At 32.9% G+C, this 17,105-nt stretch overlaps 1 protein-coding gene across 1 annotated transcript in view; it reads right to left on the reverse strand.

Moving 5' to 3' along the window:
* CUL3 (cullin 3) overlaps window positions 1-17,105 on the reverse strand; it is a gene marked incomplete at its 5' end in the record, with an annotated part of 80,033 nt that overhangs the window by 16,254 nt on the left and 46,674 nt on the right. Inside the window, 5 exons of the mRNA XM_008588383.1 lie at window positions 5,874-6,008; window positions 7,566-7,662; window positions 8,272-8,396; window positions 12,733-12,909; window positions 13,521-13,666. Coding sequence (XP_008586605.1) covers window positions 5,874-6,008; window positions 7,566-7,662; window positions 8,272-8,396; window positions 12,733-12,909; window positions 13,521-13,666 — 680 coding nt within the window. The remainder of the gene's footprint in view (window positions 1-5,873; window positions 6,009-7,565; window positions 7,663-8,271; window positions 8,397-12,732; window positions 12,910-13,520; window positions 13,667-17,105) is intronic.

Genomic DNA, 17,105 nt, shown 5'->3' on the forward strand with positions numbered 1-17,105 from the left:
CGATATCCCAATCTTCATCTTCTTGAAAGAGAAGACCCAAATACCAAAAATAGAAATGAAAAGGGAGACATTACAACTGATACCACAGAAATACAAAGAATCATTAGAGACTATTATAAACAACTGTATGACAACAAATTTGAAGATTTGGGAGATATGGATAAGTTTCTAGACATATAAATTACCAAGACTGAACCAAGAAGAGATAGAAAACCTGAATAGACCAATAACAAGCAAGGAGATTGAAGTGGTAATTAGCAATCTTCCAACAAATAAAAGTCTGGGTCTGAATGGCTTTACAGCTGAATTCTATCAAACTTTTAAAGAGGAGTTAATACCAATTCTTGTGAAATGTTCTAAACAATTGAAACAGACGCTACTCTCCCAAACTCATTCTATGAGACCAACATAACTCTGAAACCAAAACCAGATAAAGACACAACAAAAAAAGAAAATTACAGGTCAATATCCTTGATGAACCCAGATGCTAAAATCCTCAACAAAATATTAGTAATTAGAATACAGCAATATATTAAAAAAATTATACACTATGATCAAGTGGGATTCATCCCAGGGATGCAAGGATGGTTCAACATACCAAAGTCAATAAATGTGATCCGTCACATCAACAAGCTCAAGGAAAAAGATCATATGATTATTTCAATAGATGCTGAAAAAGCATTTGACAAAATTCAACATTCCTTCATGATACTCTCAACAAATTAGGTATAGAGGAAAATACCTTAACACAATAAAAGCCATTTATGACAAGCCCACCACCAGTATTACTCTGAATGGGGAAAAAATGAAGGCCTTCCCTTTAAGGATAAAAACAAGACAAGGATATCCACTCTCACCACTTCTATTCAACACAGTACTGGAGGTACTAGCTACAGCAATCAGGCAAGAGAAAGAAATAAAGGGAATCCAGATTGGAAAAGATGAAGTCAAACTTTCTCTATCTGCAGGTGACATGATAATATATATAGAAAAACCTAAGAACTCTATCAAAAAATTCCTAGAGCTAGTTAATAACTTCAGTAATGTTGCAGGATACAAAATAAATGCCCCCAAATCAGTAGCATTTATATACTCAAATAATGAATTAACAGAAAGAGAAATAAAGTAAGCATATTTACAATTGTCACTAAAAAAATACAATACCTAGAGATCAATTTAACCAAGGAGATGAAAGACTTCTACAATGAGAATTACAAACCACTTCTGAAAGAAATTAAAGAAGACACAAAAGATGGAAAGATATTCCATGCTCTTGGATTGGAAGAATTTAACACTGTGAAAATGTCTATACTACCCAAAGCGATCTACAGATACAATGTAATCCCCATCAAAATACCAAGGACATTCTTCACAGAAATGGAAAAAACAATCTTACCTTTCATATGGAAAAACAAAAGACCCCAAATAGCCAAAGCAATCCTGAGCAAAAAAAACAGAGCCAGAGGCATAACTCTGCTTGACTTCAAATTATACTACAAAGCTGTTGTAACCAAAACAGCATGGTACTGGTAAAAAATAAAAATAAAAATAGACATTCAGACCAGTGGAGTAGAATAGAGAACCCAGAAATCACTCCTCAGGCTTATAGACATCTGATATTAGACAAAGGCAACAAAAATCTACATTGGGGAAAAGATCGCCTCTTCAACAAGTGGTGCTGGGAAAACTGGTTATCCATATGCGGAAGAATGAAAATAGATACGTGTCTCTCACCATACACTAAAATCAACTCAAAATGGATTAAAAACCTAGGTATAAGAAAATGGATTAAAAACCTAGGTATAAGACCCAAAACTGTAAAATTACTAAGGAAAATATAGGTGAAACACTTCAGCAGTTAGGTCAGGGAACAGGCTTTATGAACAGGAACCTGAAAGCACAAGCAGCAAAAGAAAAAAAAAACAAAAAAAACAAATGGGACTATATTAAACTAAAAAGTTTCTGCACAGCAAAAGAAACAATCAACAGAGTGAAAAGACAACTTACAGAATGGGAGAAAATTCTTGCCAACTATGCATCTGACAAGGGACTAATATCCAGAATATACATAGAACTCAAGCAATTATACAATAAAAAAATAAATGACCAAATTAAAAAATGGGCAAAGGAGATGAATAGACATTTTTCAAAGGAAGACATACAAATGGCCAACAGATACATGAAAAAATGCAGAACATCACAAGTCACCAGGGAAAGGCAAATTCAAACCACAATGAGATACCACCTCACTCCAGTTAGACTGGCTATAATCAAAAAGACAGTGAATAAAAAAATGCTGGCAAGGGTGTGGAGAGACGGGAACACTACTGCACTGTTGGTGGGACTGTAAATTAGTACAACCACTTTGGAAAACAATTTGGAGGTTTCTCAAACAACTACAGATAGATCTTCCTTACGATCCAGCAATCCCTCTTCTGCGTATATATCCAGAGGAATGGAAATCATATGTCGAAGAGATACCTGCACTCCCATGTTTACTGCAGCTCTGTTTACAATAGCCAAGATACAAAACCAACCTAAATGTCTATCAATAGATGATTAGATAAGGAAACTATGGTGTATATATACACTATGGAATACTACTCTGCCATACAAAAGAATGAAATACTCCCATTTGCAACAACATGGATGAACCTGGAGAAACTTATGTTGAGTGAAAAAAGCAAAGCACAGAGGGATAAATACCTCATGTGCTCACTCACATGTGGGAGCTAAGAGAGAAAGGAAGGAAGGAAAGAAAGACCACAGTACTGCCATGATCCAACACAGGGAGGGAACATTCCTAGGGCTACAAATTGTAGTTGAGGGGAGAGGGGGAGGGGGAAGGAGGTTAGGGGATAATTGGGAGGGGACAAAAGGTATGCCCCCAATATGAATCTGAGCCCCACATCATGGGCAGGAGGGGGGACGATCAGCTTTGTATGTCATGAATATTTGTAATAAGGAAAGAAGGAAGGGAAGGGAAGGGAAAAAAGAAAGAAAGGAGAGAGAAAGGGGGGGAGAGAGAGAGAGAGAGAAAAAGAAAATAAATAAATAAATAAAAGGTTGGGCTAAAAAATAAAAACAAAAAAAAGATCCCCTTACCAGTCATCTTTAAAAAAAAAAAAAGTTACTAAGTTTTGAGATTTGACATGTGACATTAAATAACTAATGTACCATCTTACTGAACTCATAAGGAATATTCAAAGATAAAAGATCAGTTTCTTTTAAAATTACCAATCTTCTAATTTGTGGAGATGATTTCCGTAAAAGAGCTTAAGCAGCAGACTGAATAGAAACATATGGTACAAGTAAAGATAAACTGCAAGTGCTTATCACAATGTCCCAGGTAAGGTGTGAGTAGTCAGAAGGCTCTGGAACCACAGGCATGGCTTTCTATACACACAAACAAGTGCTCAGGCTTCTTGGTTGTGACTTAGCTAAAATTTGAAAAATTAGAGGAATTTTCTGCTTAATTTTACCTTCTACTAATAAATGCTTATTAGCATCAATGATCACAAGCTGGTTGGAAAAGAGGAAAGTAAGCTTGAACCACTAAAATTTCTAACAATTCCAGTAATGGCTTTGGAAAATGAATTTACGTTTTTGCTTACCCCCATTATTTTTGCTAGTTCTTTATAAATTAGAACTCTGAAGACCAACTTTTGCATTCATCAAGTGGCTTATTTTGCATAAAATATATTACCTGTGAGAGCTACAGATTAAAAATACCTATAAAAAACCATCTGTTAGAGACAATTTAGTTCTACCTCTGTTTGAAAAGCATTATAACGTCTAAGTAAGGTGCTCAATGCTTGCTTAATCAATATTCTTGGGACTCAATCATATATACCTTGTGCTTGACAATTAAAGTTATTCCCTAGGTAAAACCCACCTGGAAATATATGCAAGAAAAACATTTTGACTTAGCCACTGAACTACAACACCTAGGATTCAAAACATTTACTTTTAAGTATATCACATAAAAATGGTAATTTCTTAATTATATTCACAAATGGTAGCATGAAGATGAATATTAAAATAGACCTAGAATCTAATGTTCTTGCTCTTTATTTCTAACAACACTTTTTTCTTCCTATGTTCCCGGGTATCTGAAAACATAAATATGGCAGTAATTTTAGAACCTTATGAAATGTTCATTCATTACCTTAAATTTAAACTTAAGAATCACATGATCTTCATTTCAACCCCGACACCCTTTAAAGGTACAGAAAAAGATTAATAACCGAATTTAATGTAATCAAATCATGATTTAACGAAAAAAGAAAAAGGAAAAAAAATAAAGTAGGCATATTACAGTAATTTGTTAATCTAAAGAAAAAAATGCTGTGGGTATAAAAAGAAACTGGACTACACTATCAAGATAGGGCAAAACTGACATAAGGATAGACACAGCAATCAAAGAAATAGATCAGACAGCAAAGAAATAGACCCATCCATACATAATCAGCACCGCTACAGGCGGCCCTAGCCATCCATATATAATCAACTGATGTTTTTTATAAAGGTGCCAAGGTAACTCAATGAGAAAAAAATAATGCTTTCAACAGATGATGATGTAATAAACATCTGACTCTGTATGTGGGGAAAATAAACCTTAATCCTTACCTCATGCCATACAAAAAAACCCTTAAAATCGATCACACACCCAAAGGTAAAATTATAAACTGCTTAAAAGAAAACATACAAGATAACCTTTGCAATTTCAAGGTAGGCAATAACTCATCAGGACATCAAAAGCTCCAACTATAAAGGGAGAAGTGATTAATCGGATTTTGTCAATATTAAAAAACTCCGCTCTTCAGAAGACACCATTAAGCAAGTGAAAAGGAAAGTGACAGAATGAAAAAATATTCACAGCACATATATCTGACAAAAGATGTGTACCTAGAACTTACAAAGAACTTTTACAATTTAATAAAAAAAAAAAAAAGATATGAACAAACACTTCACCAAAGAAGATATGTGAGTGGCATACAAACAAAAAAAAAAATGCAACATAATTAGTCAACCAGAAGAGAAATATTAAATCCACAATTACACACCAACTGAAATGGCTAACATAAAGACTGCAGAGGATGTGTAGCAACTGGGCCTCTCTTGCACTGCTGGCAGGAATGTAAATGGTACAGTTGCTTTGGGACACAGTTTCTTAAAGAGCTAAATGCACAACTCTATTCATAATAGCCCAAATCTCTTAACCTGAATGCCCATCAACAGGGGAACTGATAAAGAAAATGCAGCACATTCATACAATAAAATATTACACAGAAGTAAAAAGAAATGAACTATTGATACTATACGTGTAACAACAACACGGGTGAATCTCAAAACCCCTGTGCTATATGAAAGAAACTGGACACAAAAACACATATACTTCCATTTATATGAACTTCTAAAAACAACAAAACTAATCTATAGTGATATAAAGTAGATCATTGGCTGCCTGGGACTAAGGGTGGTGGGAAGAAATCACAGAGGGATACAAATAAATTTTGAGGGTAATATTCTATATTTTTTGGAAATACTCTTGATTGTCACGGAAATTTTCACAGGTACACACATTTAAAACTCCTGAAACCGTGCACTTATAATGGGGTATGTTTTATTACATGAAAATTATACTTCAATAAAGTTGATTTAAAACAAAAACAAAATAACACATGGCCCAATAAATGAATAATGTTTGCAGAGTTCCAAAGCCCATAATGGCCCATTATGGCCATGATGCAGTTTTCTCTAAAGGTATTATTCAAAGAGACTCTCTAAAGGCTACTCAAATAAGAAAGACTCAATCAACAAGTGAGAGAAATAATACAGTTGGTTAAAATGTATATAACCACAACTCTTACCTCAAATGTGTATTTTTCTCTATTATTAAAGAGCATTAATATGGTCATCTGGAAAGTGGAGACTTGTAATATGTGCTTCCGTGTGTTAGAGCCAGTTACTTGTGCACCTCCAACACCAACTTCAGATCCATCTTCCTGTGTCATTTTTTAAAAAATATAAACAAGATTATAATTATCTCCTGGTAACTTTAACAATTTGTTTCAGAAATAAGTCTTACAATTTCCATCCCCCTTCAAATAAACTACACAACTTATTAAATCTGTTGAGTAACAGATTTAGTAGGAAATCTATTAAAAGTGTGTGTACCTATGTATACGTGTACACATACACAGAGTATTTAGGACTGTACCCGTTTTTACCCCATCGTGAACACTTTAATGTATCCGAGCAAGTAATAAACAATTCTCTATATTTAAAGCTAAAATTATTTCAGCAGTATTAATGGGATGATAATAGACTTATGATACACCACTGCCACTACACTAACACCAAAAGTAACAGGGTTAGGTTCTTTTTGTGTAATCTAATCACAGTAAAATATCAAAAAATAACATAGCACGAGGGGGAACTGACGTTCTCAAAGCCTGTTCCTGCTTTATGATTTAAAAGGTACAAAGTAGAGCTTTAAGTCTTCAAGGATTAACGTACGCATCATGTTTTAAAAAACCTACTGATCTGCCTAATACATCTTCAAGAGAGAACATGATTATTTAGAAAACCCCTCCTTTAAAACAAAAACAAACAATAATTAAAAGCTGAGTTTTTTAGTCTCCTTTACCTTCCCACTTACACTTAATAGTGTCCAATATTATTCAATTATTGTCCAATATTATCAACTTTGGTGATATAAACTTATATAGACTCATCATATAAAACTATTAAGATTCTAATTAAAAATGAATTGTTAAGGACCATTTCCCATTTAATTAAATATAAAAATTAGAATATTTACACACATTTTCAACAACACTAAAGAAACAACTTTGGTGATATAAACTTATATAGACTCATCATATAAAACTATTAAGATTCTAATTAAAATCTAAAATAAAATTTATTTGCTGCCTAGATGACAGCTTAGGTATTTTTCTTTAGCCTTTCATTATTTTTTGATTCTAAGGCAAATGACCCTGATTTAATTCATACAAAGTAATGAAAATAAGTTATTAATCTAGACTTCACAATTTTAGAAATAAAAGAGCAATTACTTTTTTTTAAATGAAGGCAAATCATTGGTGCACTACTAATTGTTTAAATGACTTCAGTAACATTTGTACATCTTATGAATCTCAAGTATTAATTTTCTCAATTTTGATTTATCGGAAATAAGGATTACAGGAGACAGAATTCTCAAAAGAAGCTCACAGCTTTGTATGCATTCAAACCAACTTACATTTTACTATTTTATACAATACTGTCTCACGTCTAATCTCATAAATAAAATGTATAATTATCCTAATAGTATTTATTCCTTTAGGAAGGCTACTGGTATAGTTCTCATATTTTTAAATGAAATTTGAAGTAATAAATTTGAAGTAATAAATCAAAGCCAAGATTTTAATCTTTTTAATATTTGAGACAAGGAGAGAAGTAAGAGAGATAAATAAATCACCCAGGGGAACAAAAATTACCTATCAATTCTACAGACTAATTTGATGTTACTTAATATGTTCAAGCTATCAATTATTTACCTTTTTAACTGGTCCATAAAAGGTAGCATTGAGATCTGCAGAACCCATATGATGCTGGAGTGTGAGCTGTCGTCCACTGTGTTTGGCTAAGTAGAACCTTCAGCAAATCAAACCAGGTTTTAGAGAATCAAATACTTTAACATATTTGAAATTACAAATCACAGGTTAACAACCCTTAACAAACTTATGTTTAAGAGAGACTTTATAAGTTAAAGGAAACTTTAGGGATTAAGTTCAGTTCCAACTTTTTACATATGAGGAAATGGGGGGTGGAAGGGGCAGGAGAGAGACACAGAGACCCCTAAGCAACTTAGCTAGATAGTAAATGATAAAGGCAGCATGGTAAGTAATTCCTCCTGTACACTTTGCCCCAGCTCCCTGCTCAGCCCCTGCTGTTTGTAAAACCATCTTTCTCCATAGCGACCCAATAATCAATTTATCCTGAGCCAGCGGCAGACATCAACAGTACAATATATACTCCTAACCATGCACTAATGCTGACGGACGTTAATAAAATATTCGTCTGAAAAGAGTTTCATGCTAGTCATTCTCACATATAAAAAGTATAAAGAATAAAATCTCCTTTTACACAGGAAGTAAAGAGAAAAGGAGTATATTCATCCTCAATGAGAGACACAACTAATATTCAAACTTTTTTCAAATTTGGACAGTTGTTTTAGAAATACAAAGTCTGACTTAGGTTTACCTTCTGAATATTTCAAAAGCATGCCTTGGGGCGGGTGGGATGTTGCACTTTGGTGTGGCTGACTGAGTGGGCCAATATCCTGTCGTGAGCACCCGGACTGTGAGATCAACACCACCTAAAGATACCTAAATAAAACAGAAAAATATATTCCCCCCAAATTAACTAGGATTTGTTACCTGTTCTGTCTAGACACTGTTAGGTTTATCAAAGAAGTTAGATCAATGTCCAACATCTAATAAATAAAACAGATGTTCTTAAAGGTTAGATCTATCCAGTGTTTTCCAAATTTTAACTATCTTGGGAAACAGCAAAATTACAGCTTAAGATGCTTACTTAAAAATACTGATCAAAGGATAATTCTTAGCATGTGAATAAAGTTTAACTGGTATCACTGAGAACGGAAAAGTTTTAGTTTTTACGCTTTTAAGATAAAATGTCAAGGGGTCACGTATCAGTATCATTTTAGAAAAAAATTCTAGGATAATATCTTTCATCTCAGACTTTAAAGATTTTTAACATCTTAACATACAAATGACATAATTCTAATACCCCACCCACATTTCAATTTCATTTACCAAAACTTTCATGTTTTAACATGTAGCTCACCTTATAACAAGCTCTGCCTAGGACACCGTAGATGATCCGGTGCTACACAGCAAGTGCTCTAAAAATATTTCTATAATGGATGACTACTTCTACAAAATGTATGCTAGCATCACTGTCACAATTAAGTATTTTCTTCCTTTTAAACATTAAATTTTTAATAAAATAATAAAACACATCAACGGGAACTCTTAAGGATGAAATGTTATCTTCATTATTGAAATTCACAACTTTTATAAACTATTATTCCATTTTTATCTAACCTGGATGATTCAGGGATATAGATTTTTAAAGAAGGGGTGAGTTTATAAATATCAAGAAGCATTCCACACACAGATTTCTTCACATGTATCTTACTAAACAATTACTCCACTTTACAGAAATTGAAACTAAAAATCTTAGATGATGCACAGAAGAGAGGATCATAGCAGAGACTCTTAGATGATGCACCAGGAAAGGTGGAAAATGGTTTGTACACTTGCAAGTTGGGGAGCAGGGGGGTCACAACTTGGTCAATCTGTCCAACCCTTATACATGTCATGGGATCTACTATAATCTTAAAGATGAAAAGACAAAGTCCCTAATCTCCTTCAAGTCTCTCCTCAAAATGTCAATTTTTAAATAATGTGTTCCCTGACCACTCTTTCCTGCTACATATTTGCTCTACAGCTATGTATATACTTGTCTTGTTTATCATCTCTTTCTACCTGACTAGAATGTAAGCTCCATCAAGCCAGGGATTTTTCTCTGTTCCATTCTCTGCTATATTCCCAATGTTTAGAACAATGCTTGGCACAGAAAGCACTTAATAAATTGTTAAATTGGGGTGGGGGAGAGAACCCAAAAAAACCATTAGTCTGGTGGTTAGTGTCTCCTCTTCCTAGCCATTTCAGTAGTATTTTGAAATCAGTCAGCTTAAATTCAAAAATAGCACATGACAGGGGCAGGTAGGTGCACAGAAGATGATCCTGGCAGAAGAGTTTATCAGAATAGCATATGATTTGCTAACATAAATAAATAGAAATATAATGGCAAGGTGGCTTTTGTGCCCCAGCCCTGTTTGAAAAATAAAAACACAGAAAAAAAAAGGACAAATACTTAAGATTTCTTGTAGTACAATAAATAAGATTTGTCTAAATAAAATACACCACAGGTATTATTAGGATGTTAAGAAAGTACTTGTTCTATAACTCCTAAAAGTAAATGAAAGAACCACTGTCTTGGTATATTTAATAAGCCAAGAACCTTAAGAGTTACAGAGAATCTTCTCCTTGAGGATTGGAAATATTTTAAGAGTTCAAAAACTGAGAAAACTGAAGATTTGTTTTGCTTATCCTGTCATTTCTCATCAAACCTTCTAATGTAAATTAAGGTTTAGGGGACTCAAAGCTTAAGGTCCTTAGCATAAACTATTATAAAAAGGGCAATAACTGCATGCAAATAATGGCTTTACAGTAAGTGGAAGCTGAAAATGTATTAGCCAATAAACAACTCAGAATCTTGGTAAGTCCTCTATGCTGAAAATGTATTAGCAGATAAATTACTCAGAATCTTGGTAAGTACACTACTTATTATAGTTATTAACAAATTATTAAACAAAAATCTATCACAGAGTAGAGGACGTATCTGAATAATTACCAAGATGAAAGACTATGAAAAATTAACAAACTACAACAGCAGCAAACAACAAAGGCAAACAGAATCAATGAAATCACCATGTTGACCAATCGGCCTTTTTTTCTTAATGAAACAATTGCAATAGGGTGGTCAAGAGTAAAGACCATATTTTTCTTATAAAAAGGCCTTAACTTTCATACAAATGGTATTTATACCCTTAGAAAAATAGTAAAGGATAGTTAGCCCATCCAGAAACAATCCCTTACAGATGGTTTCAACAGAGTATTCATTCACACTAGGTTATATCCTGCTAACTCTCAATATGTGTAAGATTTGTAGGGAAAAAAATGAACAGAAGAAAATTATTATACCAAATAAAAATTATATAAAAATATAATTGTATCAATGTATTAGATAGATTTAAGTTCAAATCCCGAAACAATCTAAAAAGGAAACTGAAAAAAAATCTAGGATAATCTAGCCCTTCTCCACTGTAAACATTGTAATTTATGAGGCAAATCATACAATTGCCTATAATGGAGTCAAAATATCTTAACATACATATAAATGTCTATTCCACAGAATTAGGTATTATCACATATCTTATTTGTGATGGGACTCTGAGACCAGAAGAAGTGATAATCTCATATTTAAATACCAAAGGAAACACCTTCAGTTTGTTAATGGTTATGACATACCTTAACTGTATAGTGGTATGTGATCACTTAGAAAATTTTTAAGACTCTTTACGGAATTCTCTAAACTTAAGTTGAAAAACAGTTAAAAAAAAAAAAGAAAAAAAAAGAAAATTCTTTGTTTTGATATGAACTTTGTTAAAGGCTCACGAAACAAACACCTACTTGACACCAAAGCTATGAAAGTTCCAGCATACCACCTTTTGGGAGCAAACTATACATCACATTTATAACACACTAATTTCTGACTTTTATAGTCTCAGTTCATCCCCACCTATCCTTAGGATGTGAGGCCCACTTATGCTGACCTTACAGATGAGAATGAGAACATGGAAGTACACGAAGGTCAGGTAACTATCCCAAGATAACACAATCCAGGGGTAAAGTGAAGAGAAGAGTACTGAAATGCAGTAAACTTGTCTATGCCCAGGATTCTTCCCACATTCTATAATGGTTATGACAACAGAATAATTCTATTTATTAAATTTTCAGTATGTACCTTCAAAGGGGAGGATAATTTAAATTTTAAAATAGTAAAAAAAAAAGTTTTAACATGTAAACAGTCAGAAAAAGAGATTAAATGGGGGAAATAATTTAAGTACTCACAGACAATACGTAAGCTGTCACTAATGACATTTAAAGAAACGACACCAGCAGATCAGTTATCTGCTAAACGGAAAGACAGATCTTCTCATTTAAGCTCATTCAAAATCTACATTTTATAAACAGAATGAGAATAATTTATTATAACTCAAACAGTAAAAATGCCCCTTGCCCTTATCTTTTAAATAATAGTAAGATGCTACTGTGGCAGGCTGTATTAAGCTTATATTTTAAAAAACAGAAGATCAAAAGGATGTGTAATTAATAGTCTTTTCTACTCGGTGCATCCTCACTTATCTTGTTTCGTTGTTACAGCTCCTGCCTGTAAAACCTGTGGCTATTTGTTGCTTTTCCCTTTTGTCTCACAAAATCCAAGATGATGTCAAAAAACACCAATTCATACGTGATTAAAATATGCTTAACTTGACTTTCTATGCTGCAGTGAGTTTCCAAGGTCCCAGAGATACAATAAACGCATGAAATTGAGTTTTAGTATATGCTTTCAAACTAATTTATAAGAGCTGTTCTTCTATCTATGCTTTCCAATTCTTGGTATCCAAGAATTGTTTGATATATAACCTCCAGAATCAGGTAAGATCAAGCAACATTCTGTATTACTGGAGAGTTATTTTCTAGTTTTTTGTTATTTACAGCACACTTAACTCTCAAAGTCATAAAGACAACTGTTCAAAACTATAGCTGCTTAGTTTGTTTTTGATGCCAATTATGCATTACGTGGAACGTCAAAGTACTTTTGATCATGTTAAATACTTTAAACAATACTTTTTAATAGATCACAGCACACATTTAAGCACACAGCAAAGGGTTATGCTTTATTTTATTTCTATGAAATTTCCTAATCTTGCATCTGATTTCCTAATTTTATACACAATCTTATACCTACAAATAAATTTAATGTATTTTCAAATGCATTACTACTTACCCCTTTGACTCCCTTTTTCAGCTTATCATCAATAAATAATGAGAGGTATTCGGGAGACCTGGAGTTGAGGTTGAGAAAATACTCAAAGTCACCAGCAATAGTTTGTTTAAAGAGCCGGTCATTATTAAATGATTCCTGGAGGAAGCGATCAAACCTACTCTTCAGATCCAATAATCCCTTACAAACGAAAACAAAAAAAATTTAGGATACATCATAGAATAATTTATATAAACAATACCATGTTCGACCACGTACATTTATCTTAACTTTGCTGGTAATAAACGTGTCTTCAGTGTTAAACTTACAGATTCTACATTATTACTTTCAACCCTATATCTAACCCATATTAAAAATGTCAGTGATGAGAGAAGTATTTTATCTTCCACATATGGATTAATATATTGCAGACCAAAGAACCTCCTCATTGCTTCTCCTCACTCTCCTCTGTCTTGGCTGAATGGATTAACCAGAGAGATAATTAGCTTTAAAAAATACACAGAAAGAGCTGATTATTTAAATTAAAATGTGAACAACTTGGAGTGTAATTTATTTATAGTACTACTTGAGAGGTTAATAAAATGAAAAGCAGCAGCTGAGTTTGGCTCCCTGATATACATATGCACACCTTGCAAAATTCTAAGGTACTTAGGATAATTATACATATTAATTTACCACTGGGAAAATTAAGTTGAAAGTACATAATACAAAGCTTAGTAAAAGTGATCTTTTTAGCAGTTGTTAAAATGACTTTATCATGAACTTAAAGAGAATGTTTTGTGCTCACTTACTTGGATATAGTCAACAGGATTCTTTCCTTCTCCTTCCTCAGAAACAAGGGCTTTACCTTGTTCCCTCAAATAGGAACTCATACACTCACACATTGTTTTCAAACCATTTGGCACACGACTAAATAACTTGTACATGCAAGCAAGGTCTACAATCAGAAAGAAAGCACAAATTGGATACAATAAGATAAAGAAAAAAGTGTGAAACCTGTGTTTGAGCTGTGATACTTAGACAAGCTTATTTATCCATTATAACCGTTGGCTGACCACATGACTATTAAAAAAAAATAGCAAAATGGAAAAAAAAAGATAGGCTATTCATTGGTGATTGCAATTTATGAAATACAGTTTTTTGATAAGATGCTTTTAATGCATCAACGTCTTAGAAAATTTTTTAATTTACATGGAAGAAAAGATGCCTAAACAGCATAATAAGCAAATAACATTACCAAAAATGGAAACTGCAATTTTAAGCTTGTGCATAACTTATCCCATGTAATTCTAATGTAGAACCTACAGACACTACAAAATGTCCAGGATAACTCTAATTATGTTGTAATTGACAGTCACCATTATAAGGAAGAAATTTAAAAGACAGTTAAAGTCTTACAGGTATTTCTAAGCTTCTTTACCTTAAAAAATTTAACTGTCAATCATGACAAGTCAAATGAAATACAGTAGGACTTACTTCATTACACTCCATGGTAAAATTTATAATATAACTAACTATTCTTTAATATTTTCCTCAGAGCAATCCCTAATATTTCTCGGGCAATATCGTATACAAATATATGTATTTAAAAAATTAGTCTATCTCACTATATTGTTTGTATTCAGAACAAAAAATCTGGACCCTATCCCACCTTTTACATCAGTTTTCAAAAGACTCAAATGTGAATTTAAAATATTTTTCCACATGTTTAGTGTTTAAGATAACTTACTGGGAATACTATAGTGTTAAAACTTTACAATGATATAAAAAAGCTTTATAATCATAACTTTTGGAAACAGAGAACAGTAGTTTTTAGATCAGGGGTTGGCTAAGTTTTACCTGTAAAGTGCCAAACAGTAAATGTTTTAGGCTTGTGGGCTGTATGGTCTCTAATGTAACTACTCAACTTTGCCACTGTAGCAAGGAAGCAGCCACAGATAATATATAAATGAATGAGTGTAACTGTATTTCAAATTAAACTTTATGGACACAGAAAATCTGGATAAATTTTCATGTGTCATGAATTACTCTTCTTTTGATTTTTTTTTCAACCAAACTAGAGGAAGGCTAGATTTGGCAGACAGGGCATAATTTGCCTTCTTTGGTCTATATCGATAAGAGCAATTTAGAGCCTAAAACTAAAATCGTGTGTATTTTTAAAATACCTTAGAAGCAAGCTTTACAAAAAGTGTCTCTAAAATGAATTTCACTGACTTTTAATAGCAAATTTTATTAAATTTTTCATTAAAAATATATTCACAAAGTAACCTATAAATGGCAAATCTCACAGCTTCTCACATATTTGGTATAAATTACAACCAAATATCCTATGTTAAAAACAGGTATTACAAATGCAACAGCAATTTATGGACACATGCTACAGTAAATCTGGCATACCAAATACTTCTAACAAAATTTTCAACTTGTCTATTTTTTTCCTATGTTTTTACAAGTTTTGTTTAGATATTACATGTTATATGTTTAGTTGTACATTTGTACAATTTCACTGTATTTAATTCACTGTATTTAAATGTATGGGGTAGTAGAAAATGTGACAGAGTAAATGAAAAATATTTGGCATTTAGAAATTAAATATTATGACTTCTGTACAAGATTAAACAATAAAAATGAGATACCATTTGGACTTAATTTATAGTGTGTATTTGCATATAATAATCCAATTTATCCTACATTTAGAGTGAGAAATGTTTTTTACTTTCTGATTTATGAGAATATGGCTTTATAATGATGAAGTTGTGCCTCTGACATATTCTCGACATACTGCTCAAGAGCAGACCTATCACAATTAAAGTATTTCACAACAAGATTTCTAGTGGCATGGTCAGGTAAAATAAAGCCAGAATTTTAAAATGTAATTGAGAATCACAGATAGCTACTTACTTGCTGAAAACATTAAGTACTAAATGGCAAACTAGAGTAAGTAGCTATTCTGATATTCCTTCATTTATGTACTTACTAAGTGCTTGCCATGTTAGGCATACTCACCTTTAACAAAGTCTCCATGTGGGTTATAGAGATGTTATAATACAGGCATGCCCAAATAACCTCTCCATCAAACATTTCCTAGCCCTGAATCTCCAGCCCATTTGATCATAATACTCTCTCCACACATCCCAAGGTATATAGGAAAGCATTAATTCAATATCTAAACAGTACATTAGATAATCTACCTATACTCATTTTAAGCAGGGTAAAATGCTTTTTATAAAGTCCTAGTCTGCCAGGGACCATTTAGATCAGGGGTCATCAGATTATAAACCATGGGCCAAATAGAGCCCCCTGCCTGTTTTTGTACAGTTCATGAACTAAGAATGGTTTCCACATTTGTAAATGGTTAGAAAAAGATGAAAGGAATAATATTTAGTGACATGTAAAGATTATAAGAAATTCAAATGTCATGACCCAGAAATAAAAATTTATAGGAACAGAGTCAAACTTATTAATCTGTGTTACTGTCTATGGCCATTTTCTCACTATGACAACAGAGATGACTACCTGACTGTATGGTCCATAAACCTAAAATATTTACTATCTGGAACTTTACAAAAAAGTGTGTCAACCCATGACCTTAATTACTCAGGAGAACCTTATTTATCCAGGGTAGTACTTTATTTTAGAAAACATGGCAAACACACTAAAAGATGATTTTGTTTTGTTTTTTGATTTTACAAAAAAGGAATACCAGAAGAGTACCTTGAAAAGGAATTTTCTCTGGTTTAATAAAAACGACAAATTTATATGCAAATATTCAGGAACTTATCATATATACAGAAATATGACAATTTCAAAACACAAGGCAAGGATTTCACTAGAGATAAACATCTCTCTTCCATCCGCTTTCTTTTGTCTTTTCTTATATCCTCCTCTCTTTACAATTCTTCTTTTAAAAACTTTTTTCATTCCCTAAGTCATGACCCAACAGGCAATATGTACTTCCTTTACTAAAAGTAAGTGGCTAAAATACTATGATTTCATCTAGGAAGCAGGAGAATAACAAGGATATTCATGTTTATTTGTTCTTTAGTACCATATTAGTGGTTTATAAAGTGAAAATTCTAAAGCAAAGCATCAGAAATTAAGAATAAAAACAACATGAGTTTTGTTCTTTTACTTATAATTTTTTTCAGGATATTTGTCACTTACAAATGTTTTATGTTTTTTTTTTTTTTCAGGGAAATAAAGCCACTCTTCATAGCCATGAAGAATAAATGCTACAGTTATCTCAAAAATATTTAGTTTTGGGCCGGCCTGGTGGTGCACTGGAGAGTGTGCCACTTGGGAGCGTGGCGGCGCTCCCACCGAGGGTTCGGATCCCATGTGGAGACCGGTTCCCGCTCACTGGCTGAGCGCGGTGC

Source organism: Galeopterus variegatus, unplaced genomic scaffold (genome assembly GCF_000696425.1).
Source record: "Galeopterus variegatus unplaced genomic scaffold, G_variegatus-3.0.2 Scaffold4798, whole genome shotgun sequence".
Lineage (NCBI taxonomy): Eukaryota > Metazoa > Chordata > Mammalia > Dermoptera > Cynocephalidae > Galeopterus > Galeopterus variegatus.